The 17,304-nt window shown below is 36.5% G+C and overlaps 1 protein-coding gene across 3 annotated transcripts in view; it reads left to right on the forward strand.

The window, feature by feature from the left end:
• vps50 (VPS50 EARP/GARPII complex subunit) overlaps positions 1 to 16,148 on the forward strand; it is a 179,333-nt gene extending 163,185 nt beyond the window's left edge. For all 3 annotated transcript variants that reach the window (XM_051137549.1, XM_051137550.1, XM_051137551.1), the window contains 3 exons: positions 3,660 to 3,781; positions 12,620 to 12,809; positions 15,203 to 16,148. In XM_051137549.1, the coding sequence (XP_050993506.1) occupies positions 3,660 to 3,781; positions 12,620 to 12,809; positions 15,203 to 15,322 (432 nt within the window). In that variant the 3' untranslated portion in view covers positions 15,323 to 16,148. The remainder of the gene's footprint in view (positions 1 to 3,659; positions 3,782 to 12,619; positions 12,810 to 15,202) is intronic.
• Positions 16,149 to 17,304: the final 1,156 nt, after the last annotated feature.

The following is a 17,304-nucleotide window of genomic DNA, read 5'->3' on the forward strand; positions in this document are numbered from 1 at the left end:
AGACAAAAAAGGCTCCGGGAGCAGATGGGGTTTCACAATTGAATTATCTCTTTGGCTTATTTGCTGAGGAAGCTCGATGAATCCCGAAATATGCATAATCATGTGGATTTACATAAGTTCCTGATCTGAGCTGCAAAGTTTTAGCGGGGAATGTAATGGAGCTTGGCTGCTAATGAAGAAATGAGGCTCACCTTTGTACGCCTACTATGCTGAGTGAAGCCACCGTGGCCGTTTCTCCCGGTGCCATCGTTGTAACCCTGCGCCAAGTCTGTTTGTTGAAGCCAATTTGTCTGGGTTTGCCAAGTTGACTGAATTAATTACGTAACTGTGGAAATACTGCAGTGACTCACATTGACTCTTGCTTTATTTAAAATTACCACGAAAATGGTCCATAAAGGACATTCCCTATATGTGTTAGTAAATGTCACAATTAGTTGCCTGTATTGTAGACTGTTATTTGTCTCTAACTGCTATGCACTCAGTAAACCGGTTCTTATTTCTATAGGTTAAAGTAAGCTGTTCTTTTTTTTTTTTTTTTCTTCAAAAATGAAAATTGTCATCATTTAAAAGCCATTCTCAATCTTTTTGAAATAATTTTTCAGCTGTTTTATCCAAACAATGCAAGTCAATCTGGATGAAACAACATTGGACCCCTTTGACTTATGTTGTAAAGGGGGAAAATATTCAAAATGTTTTCTTTTCCCAAGTTATTCCAGTTTGAAACAAACAACAATGTACTATTGCACAATGTCTGCCGTATGTTCCCATTCCAAAGTCTTGTATTGCTTCACATTGTTTCCATAAACCAGAAAATGTTTAATATTCAAAATATTTGAGAGACGTGAAATACATTTTAACATTTTGTAATAGACAAGTTAAAAACACTATTAGTTAAGCCACAGTTTATCTGACACGGCTAACAGTTTAGCTAATCTATTGACAAATGATTTACATGATTTACTGAAATAAATGTTGATGCATTTATAAATGCATTCACCAAGGATGTATTAAGTTAATAATTAAAAGTTTATTAAAAGTTAATAATAAATAATTTACATTGTTATAAAATATTTATATTTTGAATAAACACTGTACTTTTTAAACTTGTTATTCATGAAAGAATCCTGAAAAAAAAAAAATCACAGGTTCCAAAAAATATTTGGCAGCACAGCTGTTGATATTATCCAACATTGATCATTCTAATAATAAATCCGCAAATTAGAATGATTTCTGAAGGATCATGTGACACTTAAGACTGGAGTAACAGCTGTGGAACTGTGGAACCCCGTTTCCACTACCGAATAAAACATACAAAAAGGTACTTGCGACTTTTTATCTCTCAGTTATGACTTTTTTTTCTCCCAATTTTCCCTCCTAATTGAGTTTGCATCTTGCAATTATGACTTTTTTTCCTCATAATTGTGAGATCACAATTGCATGAAAAAAAAAAACAAGATAAAAACTCAAAAACTTTCAGTTTTGTCACATACTAACATACTAATAAAATCAAGATCATTTAAAATATAATGGAATTCCCAAAGTTGTATGATCAATCAAAAACAGAGATAGACTATAAATAAATAAAATCCAGAGCATGCATGTATACGAGTTGGTTTAACTTACCAGGTAAAAATACAATTATGTGTAAAATGTCATAGTTAACTGTGTCTGACATGAAAACTATGCTAGTCATTGTCCCATAAAATGATAAATAGCAAATAACACATATGCTATTTTTGTTGTGTTTTATTTCGTTTTTAGTAAAATCAAATGTGACCTTGTTGTTTGCCACTACGCTTTCACTATGAGAGGAAGCAGAAGCTGCACAGCGATTCCACCACTCTTCAACGGTCTTCAGACAGAGCATGAACACAAGCACAGGACCATTTCTTTCATTAATCATCTTTTCAACATTGTTTTCGAAACATTTTTGTGTAGTAACGCGTTGTTTTAAGCCTTGCCCGATGTGGCCTTGCAATATAGCGGCTCCCTCTTATTTACGTCCCAGAATGCACTGCGCAGTGACATCGGTTGCCAAGCTCTGTGCAGATGACAGCTCAGAAGTGACATTTCAGTTCTTTAGGATGTAAGGGGGTTAAGCTTTTGTGTAGTTTTTCATCAGACACCACAAAGGCAAACCAAGGTTGTTTTTTTAACTCAAGACTTGCTAGAAAGAATTTTTTTCCAAGGACTTGCTAGAAATCAAAAACCTTTCAGTTTGCATTGCTTTAATGCTTATCAACATGACTGAGAGTGGATAATCTTATCTGTGTTTGCTGTGATTAGTTTCTTGGTATGAATTCTTGCAGAAACTATAAATTATATTTAGATACTCAGAAACCGTAAATTTGAGACCAGCACTTTTGTGTTCTTTTTTTTAAAACCATATTTCAAAGTTGTAAAATAAAAGGATATCTTAAAATTAATTCAGGAAGATTAAAGGTAGCAGAATAACTCCGACATCTTGCACAGCAGTTTTAGTGCTCTTGGCTTTGTATCAACATTCAAGGTGTGAGCCCACGGTACATGTAGTCCTTGGCTCTCAAATGAGCCATATGTCATTGTGTTAAGAAAGTTATGGGCGGGTTTTCCTGTCACAAGTGAAAGAGAAATGGGCTCGAGCACAGCTGAATCAACACCTCCATAAGCAGCCGGCTTATACAGTGCAGGTTTTTGTACGTGGCATGGCTTTATCGAGACATCTGCACCGCAGAGACAGTTTCTTCGAATAGCCTGAATCCTGTAGGTTTGACAAACTTGTCTGCCAGTACGGCTCCAAAGAACATTTATAGACTGCTGTTTCCACTTCTCTGATTCTGTGATTAATTTACACCATTGTTGGGATTTCTGGACTTGTACGGCATGCTGAAATAAAACCGCTCTAGCCCGTTCGTGACCCCTCATCCAGATGGTTCCGACACCACCCAATAAGAATGCTGTGACAGTTAAGGTCAACGATTAACAGCAACTGTAAGACTTTGTTTATCTTCGGAACACAAATTAAGAATTTTTAATGAAATCTGAAAGCTTAAACAGCAATCAGTGGTTCAACCACAATGATTACAAATAGTACACAGAGCAAAAACTGACACAGAAGAGAAGAAATTGTTGAATAAAGTTGTTATTTTTGTTTTGTTTGCACACAGAAAGTATTCTAATAGCTTTATTAAATTAAGGTTGAACCTTCGATGTCACATGGACTATTTTAATGATGTCCTTACTACCTTTCTGGATCTTCAATGTGTCAGTTGCTGTTTATTCAGGGTCAGAAAGCTCTAGGAGTCCATCAAAAATATCTTTATTTGTGTTATGAAGATGAACGAAGGTCTTACAGGTTTGGAACGACAGTAATTAATGACAGAAATTTCATTCTTGGATGAACTGTCCCTCAACTAACAGTGTTCCCAATAAAGCAATCTTTTAGCAAAGGTTAAAACACACATTCAAAGTTTTTAGAAATGTACTTTTTTTGTGGGTTTCATGTAGTTTTGAAAAATGTTCATGCCATGACTTTTTGAGGCTTTATATTCAGTGTGGTATCAGGAGAGTTTTATAACCCTGAGTTTTATAACCCTGACTTATCTATATATATATATATATGACATATATATATTATTATCATGACATTGACCCATCATCAACTGTTTTTTTTTTTGCAGGAGTTTGAGAAGTTCAACCAGAGACTTGGAGATGTGTCGAAAATAGTTCGGATTCCTCTGCCCGTGTCCAATGTCTTATGGGAGCACTGCATCCGTCTGGCCAACAGGACATTAGTGGAGGGGTAAGTGCACTACCAAGCTGAACCAAATGGGTGTGGATGTATATGAGACCACCTGCTCTCAGATAAATCTCCTACCACAGAGTGTTTTCATTGGAAAACTGGCCATCACAAACCACTCAGCCCTTTCCCAAACAAAGAAAATAGCTTGCAGGATACAGCTTCAGTGAGTTCAGCAGTGGCCAGAGACCTCCTGTACTGTGTCAATACAGCTTCACATTGGTAGTATTGATGGAACTAGGTTTTACAGTGCTTTGTGTTTGTATTTTATTTTTTAAATCCCCTAGTGAATTAAACACATTTACCTTTAGCCATGTATTTCTTCTCTTACATTTCTCCTTTACAAACAGTATTTACCTCTCAGCTTCTCCTCAAGGATTTGCCTATATTTGGCTATGATATGTTGTCGCAAAGTTTTTAGTTTCTACTATTGAAAAGCAACCACAGAATATGGCGATGTCATGGTCTTGTTTAGTATTTTTGGTATTGTACTGTATTTGGTGTGCCAAACATAGCACATCACTTTCAGGCCAAAGAGCTCATGTTTAGTCTCATCAGACCACAAAATATTCTTCCAATAGATTTCATGTTTTGTGACAAGGCTTCTAGCAAATTCCAGGCTGACTTCATGTTGGCTTGTCTCAAAAGTGACTTACTTCTGGCTGATCTTCCCAAGGAGACATAAGTTGTCAAAAGCTCAAACACTTGCTGTCGTCTAGACAGTTTTTCCCCTTTCAGTCAGAAAGCTCTGGAATTCCGTGTAGTCCATCTGGCATCTTGGTCATTTTTCTTACAAATGCCTTTTTTATCCCGTTGCTCGGTTTTGTAAGATGGGCTGACCTTAGAAGTGTTTGGGTTGTGCCATGCTCTTTCTGTTTTGCTTTAATGGACGTAGAAGGTTAAAAGCTTTGCCAGGCTTTTTATAACCATCTGCTTTGCTCCTAACAACTTCTTCTTGAAGTTGCTCCTCAGGCGGATCTCAGTTGATTAAATCTTCTCACAAAGTCAGTGATATTGATGCTACCAGCAACCACAAGTGATCACAAGTGGATGAGCACGAAGCTGCTACCCTGATCACTGAATAACTGAATATCTCACCCAGTATAATTGAAATGTATTTAACAGAAAGGATGAATATAGTAAAACAGTAATACTGTGAAATATTACCAGGGGTGCATGAAGTTTTTCAGTCTGGTTTTCATGAGAGCAACTGGAAATTTGGTGCTCACACTGCACATATTGTGACCTATTAAATCAAACTATAAATTAATAATGTTTTTTTATTAAAAAAATAAAATAATAAACAAAATAATAAATGTGACCCTGAACCACAAAACCAGTCAATAAGGGTCAGTTTTTGGAAATTTAGATTTATACATCAGCTGAATAAATAATCTTTCAATTGATTTATGGTTTGTTAGGATAGGACAATATTTGGCCAAGATGCAACTATTAAATATCTGGAATCTGAGAGTGCAAAAAAAATCAGAATATTGAGAAAATCACCTTTAAAGTTGTCCAAATGAAGTTCTTAGCAATGCATATTACTAATCAAAAATAAAGTGTTGATATATTTACGGTAGGACATTTACAAAATATCTTCATGGAACATGATCTTTACTTAATATCCTAATGATTTTTGGCATAAAGGAAAAATGGATCATTTTGACCCATATAATGTATTTTTGGCTGATGCTACTTATGGTTGGTTTTGTGGTCCATGGTCACAAATAAAGTGTGATAATAACACTATATTTTTCTGCTTTTTATATGAATTTTCAAGATATTCAAACCTAAAAGTACTGTTTGATTTTTTTGATAAAACCCTGATACATTTTTCAGGATTCTTTAATAAATAGAATAAACATTATATTGATTAAAAAGAATAGCTTTTAATGAATTTAATGCAAACTTGTTAAATAAAGCTATTTATTCCTTTCCTACACATATATTTCCTATATTATGCTCTAAAAGCAGAATTGTTTGATTTTCTAGGACTTCCTCCAATAATATATAAACTTTAAAGTAAATGTCTGACAAAAGGCAAATGCGCTGTTGGCGAGATGCTTTTAAACCACTTTTTCTCCTCTTCTTTATTCCTCTGCCTAAATTGTGTTTTTACTAGCAAGAAGAGCTTTGGGCTTTTTCAATTATGGCTTGGCTGGCAGTGATTGTTTTGAGTGATGCAAACCCTTTATCACTGGGGATTCGTGGGTGTGCAAAAACTTGTGCTACGTGTTGATGATATTTGATTTAAAGCAAGAAACAGTGAGATTTTCAGCTACCTCATCGATCTTGTGTTTGGAACAACGCTCGTCTTTGTATTTATGTGAAGGAGTGTTTTTCCCCCCATTTTTAACTTTTTTCCTGAGGCGTGCTCATACTGTAGATATTGTAAAAATGCATTACTTCTGTGAGGATTCATCAAATGTCTGTAATGACTTTGTGCCATGAGCAGAATGGCTTTGTTGCTCTCAAATAGCTGCATATACAAATCCATCAATGTTGTTTGATTTCTTCATATTTATTATTCCTTCTTGTTTCCTCTTCTTGCACCATCCTTCTTGCACGCATCTGCTTACCATTAGCCGAGAGCCAGATTATTGTAAATGAACCTCAGGGAAGTTTGTGTGGCACGGTGCGACAAGCAACTTAGAAGCCATGTCTTCTCCGGAGAGCTGTTGTCGACCTGTCTTCCATCACTCTTTCTTTACCCCAGTATATTATCTTCAGTGTGTTGGCAATCTTGCAGCTCACAGACTTCCAGAGAAGCTCTTACTGGGAGCACATTTGACATGACTTGACAGGCACCTCTTGACTTCAGAGAGGTTCTTCATAGTAAAGCTTCACTGTAGACATCAGGATTTAGTCAAAAGTAGGAATAAAATGTATCAGAATAATGCATTTCTCTAGCCATGTAATCCATTGATAATTCATTCCTGTAGCTCGGGAGCAATCACACACTGTCCAGAGATGAACAGGCTTTTTTTTTAGACAACTAAAAAGCCCAGTGCTGGCGGTCGATAGAGTGCCTTGGTTAAAATCACAGTTTGGTGCCTTCCTTAGTAGCTGGTCCTCTACAGTCTGCGTACTCCATGTGTACAAAAGTGGTGCACATTGAGACTGAAACACCCTGAGAACCTTAAATCCAAAAACTGAAAGTTCTGTCATAAATTACTCACCCTCATGTCGTTTTAAACCTGTAAGACCATCGTTCATCTTCATAACACCAATTTAAGATATTTTTGAAGTCCTATAGCTTTCTGACCCTGCATAGACAGCAACACAACTACCATGTTTAATTCCCAGAAAGGTAGTAAGGATATGGTTAAAATAGTCCATGTGACATCAGTGGTTCAACCTTAATTTTATAAATCTATTAGAATACTTTTTGTGCGCAAAGAAAACAATAATAACAACTTCATTAAACAATTTCTTCTCTTCGTGTCAGTCTCCACCACATGTTCATGAGAGTACCATGATGCATCAAAAAGTACAGTTTTATTCAAAATGATTCAACCCCCTTGACCTGCAAGACATTTTGCTGCAGAGAACGATATTTAGGAAACCAATTCAACAAAGGCATTAGTAAACTATTAGAGAAAGTTTATTAATACACATTTGAGTAATTTTGAGAATGTAAGCTGGTGAATAATGAAAAAAAAACAAATTGGCTCTAAACGTTCATGTTCAAAATTATTCAACCCCCAAAAGTAAAATTTGGTGCAGAATCTTTTATTCTTTAAAACCACCAATAAACGCTGCTTGGAAGTGCTTAGAAGCTTTTGTCACCTCTCTGCTGCAATTTTGGCCCATTCCCTGCCTGAATAAGCTTTCAGATCACTGGCAATCCTTGGTTTTCCATTGCCATTGCCACTGCTTTCTTTAAATGCAACCAAATATTTTCAATGAGAGTTAAATCTGGAGACTGAACAGGCCACTCAAGAACTTTCTATGGCTGATCCCTGAACCAAGCAAGTAGATTTGGATGTATACTTTGCGATGATTGTCCTACTGGAGAGTCCATCGATCATTAGTTTCAGTCTTTGCACCAAAGGCATCAAAATTCTTGCCAATATGGCCCGATACTTCAAAGAATCCATGATATCCTTCATACGGTCATGTTTTCCACTTTTTGCTACAGTAAAACAACCCCATAACATGACTAGCCCACCTCTTATAAGCTTTGCCTTTTTTTTACACCAGACATACCGTTAGGTCCATAGGCCCAAAAAGTTCCAGTTTGTTTACAAAACTCCATAAATCATTCTTCCAGAACTCCACAGGTCTATCCAAACAAATTTTAGTGGTTTCAAGTCTGCCTTTTTGTTGTTCTTGGTCAAGAGTTGTATTCGGCAAGATGCTCTGCATTGAAATGTTGTTCCCTCCTGTGGTCGGGTCATCTTGCAAGTCTTTGGCTGTACATTGCATGTTTTTCTCAGTTGCTCTGATCAAACATTTTATGATATTGTGCTTTTTTTTGTTGAACACCCTTAAAGGTTTTCTGGTACAACACACTTTAAACTAAGGAATAAGGCTGCCAGCTGTGTCTCTAGGAACTTGCAATTTCTATAAAGTCCTGGATCTTCAGAAAAGCTTGTATTTGTAAAGTACTGCAGTCTTTGGGGGGTTGAACCACTATTCAACCACAATTAAGGTTGAACCACTATTTTAATATGGTCCTTGCTACCTTTCTAGGCCTTGAATGTTTCAGTTGCATTGCTGTCTATGCAGGTTCAGAAAGCTCTCAGAATTCATCAAAAATATCTTAATTTGTGTTGTGAAGATGAACGAAGGTCATATGAGGGTGAGTAATTAATGACAGAATTTTCATTTTTAGGTAAACTATCCCTTTAAGTGAGCTTTAGAAGTGTAAAAATGTAACATATGATAAAAATAGGGGACGTAAACATGCATAATTTAAAATCTATTATCGACCGATACTAATAAATTAATGGTAATGATGTATTTCATCAAATAATCAATTAGATATTAAGGCTAGGTTTAGGGTTGCAGCAACATCAACCTTTGATTTTAGAGGTAGCTGTTCAAAAGGATGTTTTTTGTTAAGACAAAATATATCGTTGATAAGAGCATGCCCTAGCATAGATTGGCAAGCACCTCCTGGCAGGAATCAGCTGTACACCTGCATCATAAGGTCAAGGGCCACTTGTTTGAAAATGGCAGAGCACAATCTTTGAGGGCAGGTTGTTTGAAAGAGGTGATAAAGAGGCTGTCTGTGTGCAGCTGGAGCAGTCTGTATCTGCTAGCTTCGCCGTTTTTTCTGCCTGTGCAGTTTCTTTCAAAACTGAACAGTGATTGTAATCGCAGAGAGGAACTACTCTCTGTAATCATCAGATGTTCAGGTAGACAGCATCCACAGTGTTTTGTAAGATGAGAAAATTACCATCATCCTATATGTGATTTAAAGGCTGGGATAATTCCTGAAACATTAATAATAAAAATGAAATGCCGGAAAAAGTCCGTTTTGAGCGAATGAACTCTACCTGACCGTTTTTGCCTCTAGCTATAGACCTACTGTCAGTATGTGTTCACACAGCATCACATGGGTCAACAGCATGGGTAGACCTGTGGTGGGCAGTGCCCTATCTCAAGGCAAAATGTTTTTTTTTTACTTTAAAATGTGTTTTACTTTGTTTAATGTTTTGTGTTTTCTTTAGAAAATAAATATAAAGTGAATGCATTTTTGCTGTGGTACAGTATATTAAAAATAGTTTGTAAAAAAAAAAGCTCTCATGAATAATTATTACATATTTTACAAGATTGCTAATTTGTACGACCTCAGGGGTAGGTTTAGGGGTGGTTATTCATACGAATTCCTATGAATTTGCCACCTCGTAAAATACGTACGATTTTTTATAAAACATACAAATTCGTACAAGCCAAGTCGTACAAATTCATACGAATTAGCCACTTTCTAAAATATGTCAAATTACCGTGAGATCAGATTGAAATTTTAGACCTTTTTTACTCACCCACAATGTTTATCACTATACCAGCAAGCAATGAGGAATAGTTTTCTGTTTATAGTTTAGCGTCATTTATTAGGGGCCAAACACCGAAGGTGCGATGGCACCTATTGTATCCGTTAGCGTATCCTTCTGCTCTGGAAGTCTATGGCAGCCTTGCATGCGGGAAAGTTGTGAAATTTGGCACACTGATAGAGGACAGTCTCAACATTAACCACAGCAAATTTGGAGCCTCTAACTCAAACTCTCTAGCACCACCAATTGTCCAAAGTTTTACTTGTTTATGCTAAGAACTTTTGAACCGTAAGGCACAGAAGCAAAATTCTTTTTTCCTCTGATTCCTTGGCTCATGCCGAGTCGATCAATACTTTAAGTCTTTGCACCAAAGGCATCACAGTTCTTGCCAATGTGGCCTGATACTTCAAAGAATCCATGATATCCTTCATACGGTCATGTTTTCCACTTCCTGCTACAGTAAAACAACCCCTTAACAGGACTAGCCCACTTCCATGTTTGGCAATGGAGATCGTGTTCTTCTGCTTATAAGCTTTGCCTTTTTTTTGCACCAGACATACCGTTGATCCATAGGCCCAAAAAGTTCCAGTTTGTTCACATCACTCCATAAAACATACTTCCAGAACTCCACAGGTCTATCCAAACTAATTTTAGTAGTTTCAAGTCAGACTTTTTGTTGTTCTTGGTCGAGTTGTATTCGGCAAGATGCTCTGCATTGAAATGTTGTTTCCTCATTTGGTCGGGTCCACTTTTCCAAAGCTTCACTCTTGTTTATGCTAATAACTTTTGAACCGTAAGGCACAGAAGCAAAATTCTTTTTTTCCTCTAATTCTTTGGCTCATGCCAAGTCAAATTAACTCAATCATTAGTCTTTGCACCAAAGGCATCACAGTTCTTGCCAAAATGGCCTGATACTTCAAAGAATCCAAGAACACCAGAATTACAAAAAATCGTTTAGGTTTAGTTTTTTGTGCTATTTTTAATTGTTAGAAAGAACTATTTTTCCAGACTCGTCCTAGACGGTTTGTCTGATTTTCACAAAAATTGGCTCAGATTATCATCAGACCATGCTGGCAAAAAGTTATGGAATTCAAGTTGATTAGTCCAACCGTTTTCGAATAATGCCCATACGAATTTGACGAAAAGCACGCAAAAAGTCTAACCATACCCTATTTTCCCATGTCAGCCATTTTTAGTTGGGTCAAAAGTTATAATAAAATTTTGAAAAATGCTAATAACTTTTGTTTAAATTAGCCTACTCTAATGAAACTGGTCTTGATATATTCCTTGGATTATGCAGAGAACATCGATACCAATTATGCCATAACTGGATGAGCTGGATGTTGATAAACTAAACTATTTTTGTAAAACGCCGCAACAAATTTGAGGCATGATGCAAAAATAACTCTGAGGCTGTATCTGTGCAAAGTTTTGACATATTGACACCAAACTATGTGTGTGTCATTGTCACCTCACGCAGAACACACCACATCGATTTGACAACAGTGCCACCTATTGGTCAAAAGTGATGACCCATTAAATCATATTACTAGTGGTTGTTTTTGATTTTTCATCCGTTTTGACTAAAATTATCTTAAAGTAGCTTCAATTACTCATTGCTTTAGTTGCTCTGATGTTTGCTGCTTGCATGCATAGCATGCCTAGTGCCTGGTCCCGTAATTGCTGCTTGCAGCTATATTTTCTTTTTCTTTTTTTTTCAATTATTTTTGATACATTTTTTATTTTATTTAGCATTACTTTCATACACATACTATGCATATCAAAAACATTTAACCTTTAAAGGTACCATTACAAGTAATTATGGTAAAAAGGCCCATTTCCAACCATCTTCCAAAACTTTAGCTATTTCATCCTAGCATCAAGTCTAATGATTTTCAGCCACCGTTTTTGCAAGTAGACTCCGCCAGCGCAGTCCCGAGTTGTATTTCAAATCGTTGCCGGCCATCAAGCAGAACGTGACAGGAAGAAGAAAGGAGACTGGGAAACAGAGGGATATATTGGCAGACTGGATATACTCGATAGGCCCAGCAATATCTTTCCCCTCACAGAAAGTAATTACACCGCTGTCAGCCAAAAAGTAAACAGGGGTCTCAACAGCACTGAACTCTGCATGGATGCTTGTTTACTTTGGATGCAGCTACACTGTAAATCGATGCTTTGGTTGTTTTGGATGCTTAAAGCTCAGGTCTGCTTGCGAGAGCCACAAGCTGTACAAATCAAAAGGTGGCAAAATGAACAAATGGCAAATTTGACCAAAAATGGCCCTTAGCGTTTTGTGTCTCTCACCAGTCAAAGGCTGAGTTGTCTTTTGGCTCAAATGCCATATCCCACCGTTTGTCTCTATTAATATTATTTGAGCTGAAAACCAGAAGTGTGGAGCATCTGTGCTGAATTATTATTTTATGAGTATACACCCCTACATTTTATCATTCCTAACATGCCTTTACATTTAGAGGGGGACCTAGAAACAGAAATAATGATTTCGGCTATTATAAATCTTGTTAATGGCTCTCTGGAAGACTGAATTTTAATTGGTCAATCACTGCATTGTTGCTCTATTTATTGATGTATTCTTAATGACATCCCATTTACATTATGGTGACCTAGTGGTTAGCAAAGTTCCAGGTTCAGTCAGTAGTCTGGCGTAAGGTTACGTGTAAACCAGAGAGTCGTGCTAATGAGTGAGACACCTGAGCTTACTGTAGGGGACTGTCTCAACAATTAATGTAGCATAAACTGTCGACAGTTAATGAATGTCCTTTATCTGTCTGATGCACACTCACCTCTGCTCTCCTTCTCTCCTGCTGTCTTCCAGCTATGCAAATGTGAAGAAATGCAGTAATGAGGGACGTGCACTGATGCAGCTGGACTTCCAGCAGTTCCTGATGAAGCTGGAGAAGCTCACCGACCTCAGACCAATTCCAGACAAGGAGTTCGTAGAGACCTACATCAAGGCATACTACCTTACTGAGAATGACATGGAGCAGTTCATCAAGAACCACAGGGTAAGATGGATGACACCTGACAACACAATGTAGGCAGTAGGGGTGTAACGGTACATGTATTAATCCCGAACGTCACAGTATGGATGTCACAGTTCGGTTCATGCAGTCAGATGACAAATCAGTCACAGTGAGTCAATCCGAAAGGGGGCGTGCATGGTAATGTATCGCTAACCGTCACAACAGAAAAGAGCAGAAGAAGAGGCAATCTACGCACCAACCCAAAACTAGAAAGACGAGTTCAGATGGCATGCAAGGGTTCGAAGAACCACCTGCTTGTTTTAAATCAGCAGTGTGGAAAAGTTTCAGGTTCTAGAGAATTTATATTAAGTCTCTAAAGAGGAGAAAGTACTGTACCAGGCAAATCAATCTCACTGTTGGCAAAGCATATAGGAAGACAAACATGTGGGGGTTTATATGAAAGTATCTCTAAGAGGAACTGACCATCTTTAGAATTGTTTTGATGGCATCTTCTTTTCCTTTCATCTCCATATAATGCATATTAAAGTAGTGTTTATAAGCGCAGATGCTTTGTTTACAACGTTAACAAAGAAAACACTGTACATTGCTGCTGTTCCATAAGCGCCACCTGCTGTCAAAGAGTGAATTTGCAGTTTCATTCAGTCCGTCTGCTATTTTTGTTTTGTGTATGCATCTTATGCGTCTACACTAATTCAAATAAAAAACAACCGCTCATGCTACAAAACCGAGGTACGTACCGAACGGTGGCTTCTGTGTACCGTTACACCCCTAGTAGGCAGGTTGTTAAAAGGTGCTAAATAGATTTTACATATTGCTAAATGCTTTGAAATTGCTAAAAAGTGTTTATCCCTACAATCAAGTAAAAGCACATCAATGGTAATCAAATCAATAGCAATCAAGGCTAAATAAAGTCAACAATATAAAATATTATGTTATATATATTAGTGGTGTCAAAATTAGCACATTAACGCAGGCGATTAATTCTTTTAATTTTAACACGTTAAAAATATTTAACGCAATTAACGCAGGGGCGGGGCTAGGTTTGGCCATCCCACTCAGTGTTGCCAAGTCTGTTAATTATAACCTTTATCTCTATATCTCTTTCATTTAGAATTTAGTGTTAGATAACTTTATTAAATTAGGTTGTATTTTCTTGCTGAAGGGCACAGGTAGCTATATGACAATTATTATAATGGGTTTATGTGAAGATTGTTTTAAGTTCACTTAAATTAGATGTTATTTTTTAAAGTCTAATAAATGTTAAAGTGATAGCTCTCAATTATTCTGTAATGTTGAATGGCTATAGTCAATGGTTGAATATTAGGAAACCAATTCATAGAGACCTCATTTGGAATCAGTGATACTTGCCTTCAGTCATAAAAAAGATGACATTAAACAAATATTAAAAATATACTTTCTTTGTTGTCTCTACATTAATTTAATGATTGAATGTGAAATTATTGAAATATAAAAGTATAATTAAAAACTCTGATGTCAGGTGGGATTAATTGCAACTAAGAGAGAGAGAGAGAAGAGAGAGAGAACCGAATTTTAAATTGATTTATCTGAATTGTAAAATTAAAATATTAATTCGTAAAGAGCGAATACAGGTAATGTACTAAAATACTACAAATCTTGGATCAAAAATAGTAAAGCATTGATGACAAATTATCAGAATGTCTACCGTTTTACCTGTATTCATCTTATTTAATATTATATTTAATAAATGTTTATATTTAAAATGTAGCATACATTGTATTTTATAATAATATAACTGTATAATAATGAACATTGCGTCTCCCGGTATATACTTTACTAAAAGTGAACAGTTGGAAGTGATTGTGCAAATTAATCATAGTTTTGATTTAATTAATACATATGTTTGATTTTAATATCTGAAAGGAATCAAACTTAACAAATCTGGCAGCATGTGCTGCTAACATTTAAATCAGAGATGTTTTCAAAACATCCTGAAATTCAAATTATAAAATGAATTTAATTTGAAGCTAATTTAATTTAAAGGGATAGTTCACCCAAAAATCCTGTAAGACCTTTGTTCATCTTTGGAACACAAATTAAGATATTTCTGATGAATTCGAAAGCTTTCTGACCCTGCATAGACATCAACACAACTGATACATTGAAGGCCCGGAAAGGTAATAAAGACATTGTTAAAATAGTCCATGTGACATCAGTGATTCAACCGTAATTTTATGAAACTACGAGAATACTTTTTGTGGCCTTACAAAGGTCTTGCAGGTTTAGGACGACATGAAGGTGAATAATAATGACAGAAAATTCATTTTTGAGTGAACTGTCCTTTTAATATCATTGTGAATATTCCATAAATCAGGCATGTTTTAATTCCCATCTCCTGTAGAGATTTATCACAAGTTTGTTTTGTGTTTGACCAGGAGTACTCTATGAAGCAGCTGACTAACCTGGTCAACGTCTGCCTGGGATCCCACATCAACAAGAAAGCAAGACAGAAACTCCTTGCAGCTATCGATGACATTGACCGGCCGAAAAGATAAATAAATATCACTGAACTACCCCACCATACTCAGCAGAACCACAAAAATCACACACACACTTACACTGTTACTTGTCCAGTATCGTGCGCGGCCAGCTTTTTTTGTTTTTAACCATGTAAACGTCCGCTGTTTCGGTTTACGTTTTATTACGAATGTAAGCAGGACGTGGTCTGACTACAAGCTATGACTATGAAGTGGTCATTTGAAGGGCTGTAAAGAATAATGGGTAATGAAGGTGTTATCAGTATCCCTCGAATCACAACACGAATGACTGAGTCATGCGCTATCAAACAGTAATTTAAACATAGCTGTGGCTAAGCAACCATGTTCTCCTGTCACATTTGACGAATTTGTGCTGGTTCTGTAGCATGGGGCGTTTTAAAATGATACCAAGATATAACACACTGAGGCTCCGTCGCTGATATATTACACAAAAAAGCATGTGCGTTCCTTGTCTGGTTTTGACAGGTCACTGTCATTTTGCTAGCTGTGCGTCACTGGTCTCGCCCTGTTACACAAACGCCTCAACTTCTCTCTTTGATATTGATTTTATGACCAGATTCCAGAGACGTATTGTAGTATTGTTGTCATTTTTCATGAATGTTAATAGTAATAATAGAGGAAGACCCTAAAAAAAAAAGACCTAAAACCTTCCTGTTAGAAAGTGATAAAACTATTTATTTCAGATGCTGTACATCTGAAATGCAGAGATACTGTATTTCGCTCGCTGAAATGTGTTGCTTTGTTTGTGGTTACTAAATATTCAGCTGTACCAAGTTGAAGGCAAGATCGTACAATAAATACGCTAACATTTTTATCATGTGAATGATGTTTTAGAATTGTTTCATCCTTTTCTCCTTTTTGGTAACTTATCACAATGCATTCAGTTCACTAGTTGACATTTTGATGTTCAAGTGTACTGAATCCTCACATTAAAAAACATATTGGATGAACACAAGCTGTGTGCTCAGTGAAATTGAAAAATTAAGTCGCTGATCTGAATCCCTGAACATGCCTCTATTTGCCGTTCTAGTCTAGCCGTTAGATGTTAATGTAGGCCCGGACCCTCCCTCTGGACCTTTCGTAGTGCAGTCAGCAGCAGAAAAAGAAACCCGCCGCCATTTATAGAACCTGCCTGGATATTTTTAGAACAGTACACCACCCACTCAACCTTAACAGAAACCCAGTGATCAACAGTTGGCTTATCAGCACACATTACAGATCCTGAATTTAAATTTTTTTAAAAAGTTCTTTTCACAATGACATCTTACCCTTCAGGTATGTTTTTTTTCTCCCCGTGCATTGTGCCGTTCCCTTTAATCCTCTATAGGAAGTGAAGCTTTAGCACTAATTAATTGGCTTTTCCTCCTCCTGTTGTGCTGCACTTTAAATAGCCTGCTTGGGATGGAGAGTATGTATTGATTTGGCCATGACTCATGGAGAGTGGGAGGCATTTTTATGGTTTTTTAATGGCCAGCAGGGGGGCCGTCTGGAAACTATTGTGTTCTAAAACATCAGAGGACCACCTGAGAGAACATCCTCTCTCACACCTTCATAACCATGCATAGCAGTTTATCATTTACTGAAGTATGGAAATACAGTGCCGGGCATTTCTCTATGAACTTGAAACTTTTAGTGTTATTTTATAAAAGACAATTTTTGAAGAAGAAATGCCTATACAGGTGCATCTCAGTAAATTAGAATATTTGTGGAAAAGTTCATTTATTTCAGTAATTCAACTCAAATTGTGAAACTCGTGTATTAAATAAATTCAGTGCACACAGACTGAAGTAGTTTAAGTATCTGATTCTTTTAATTGTGATGATTTTGGCTCACATTTATCAAAAACTCACCTTTTCATCTCAACAAATTAGAATACTTCATAAGACCAATAAAAAAAACAGTGAAATGGCCTTCTGGAAAGTGTGTTCATTTACTGTATATGTACTCAATACTTGGTAGGAGCTCCTTTTGCTTTAATT

Source organism: Labeo rohita, chromosome 19 (assembly GCF_022985175.1).
Source record: "Labeo rohita strain BAU-BD-2019 chromosome 19, IGBB_LRoh.1.0, whole genome shotgun sequence".
NCBI classification, from domain to species: domain Eukaryota; kingdom Metazoa; phylum Chordata; class Actinopteri; order Cypriniformes; family Cyprinidae; genus Labeo; species Labeo rohita.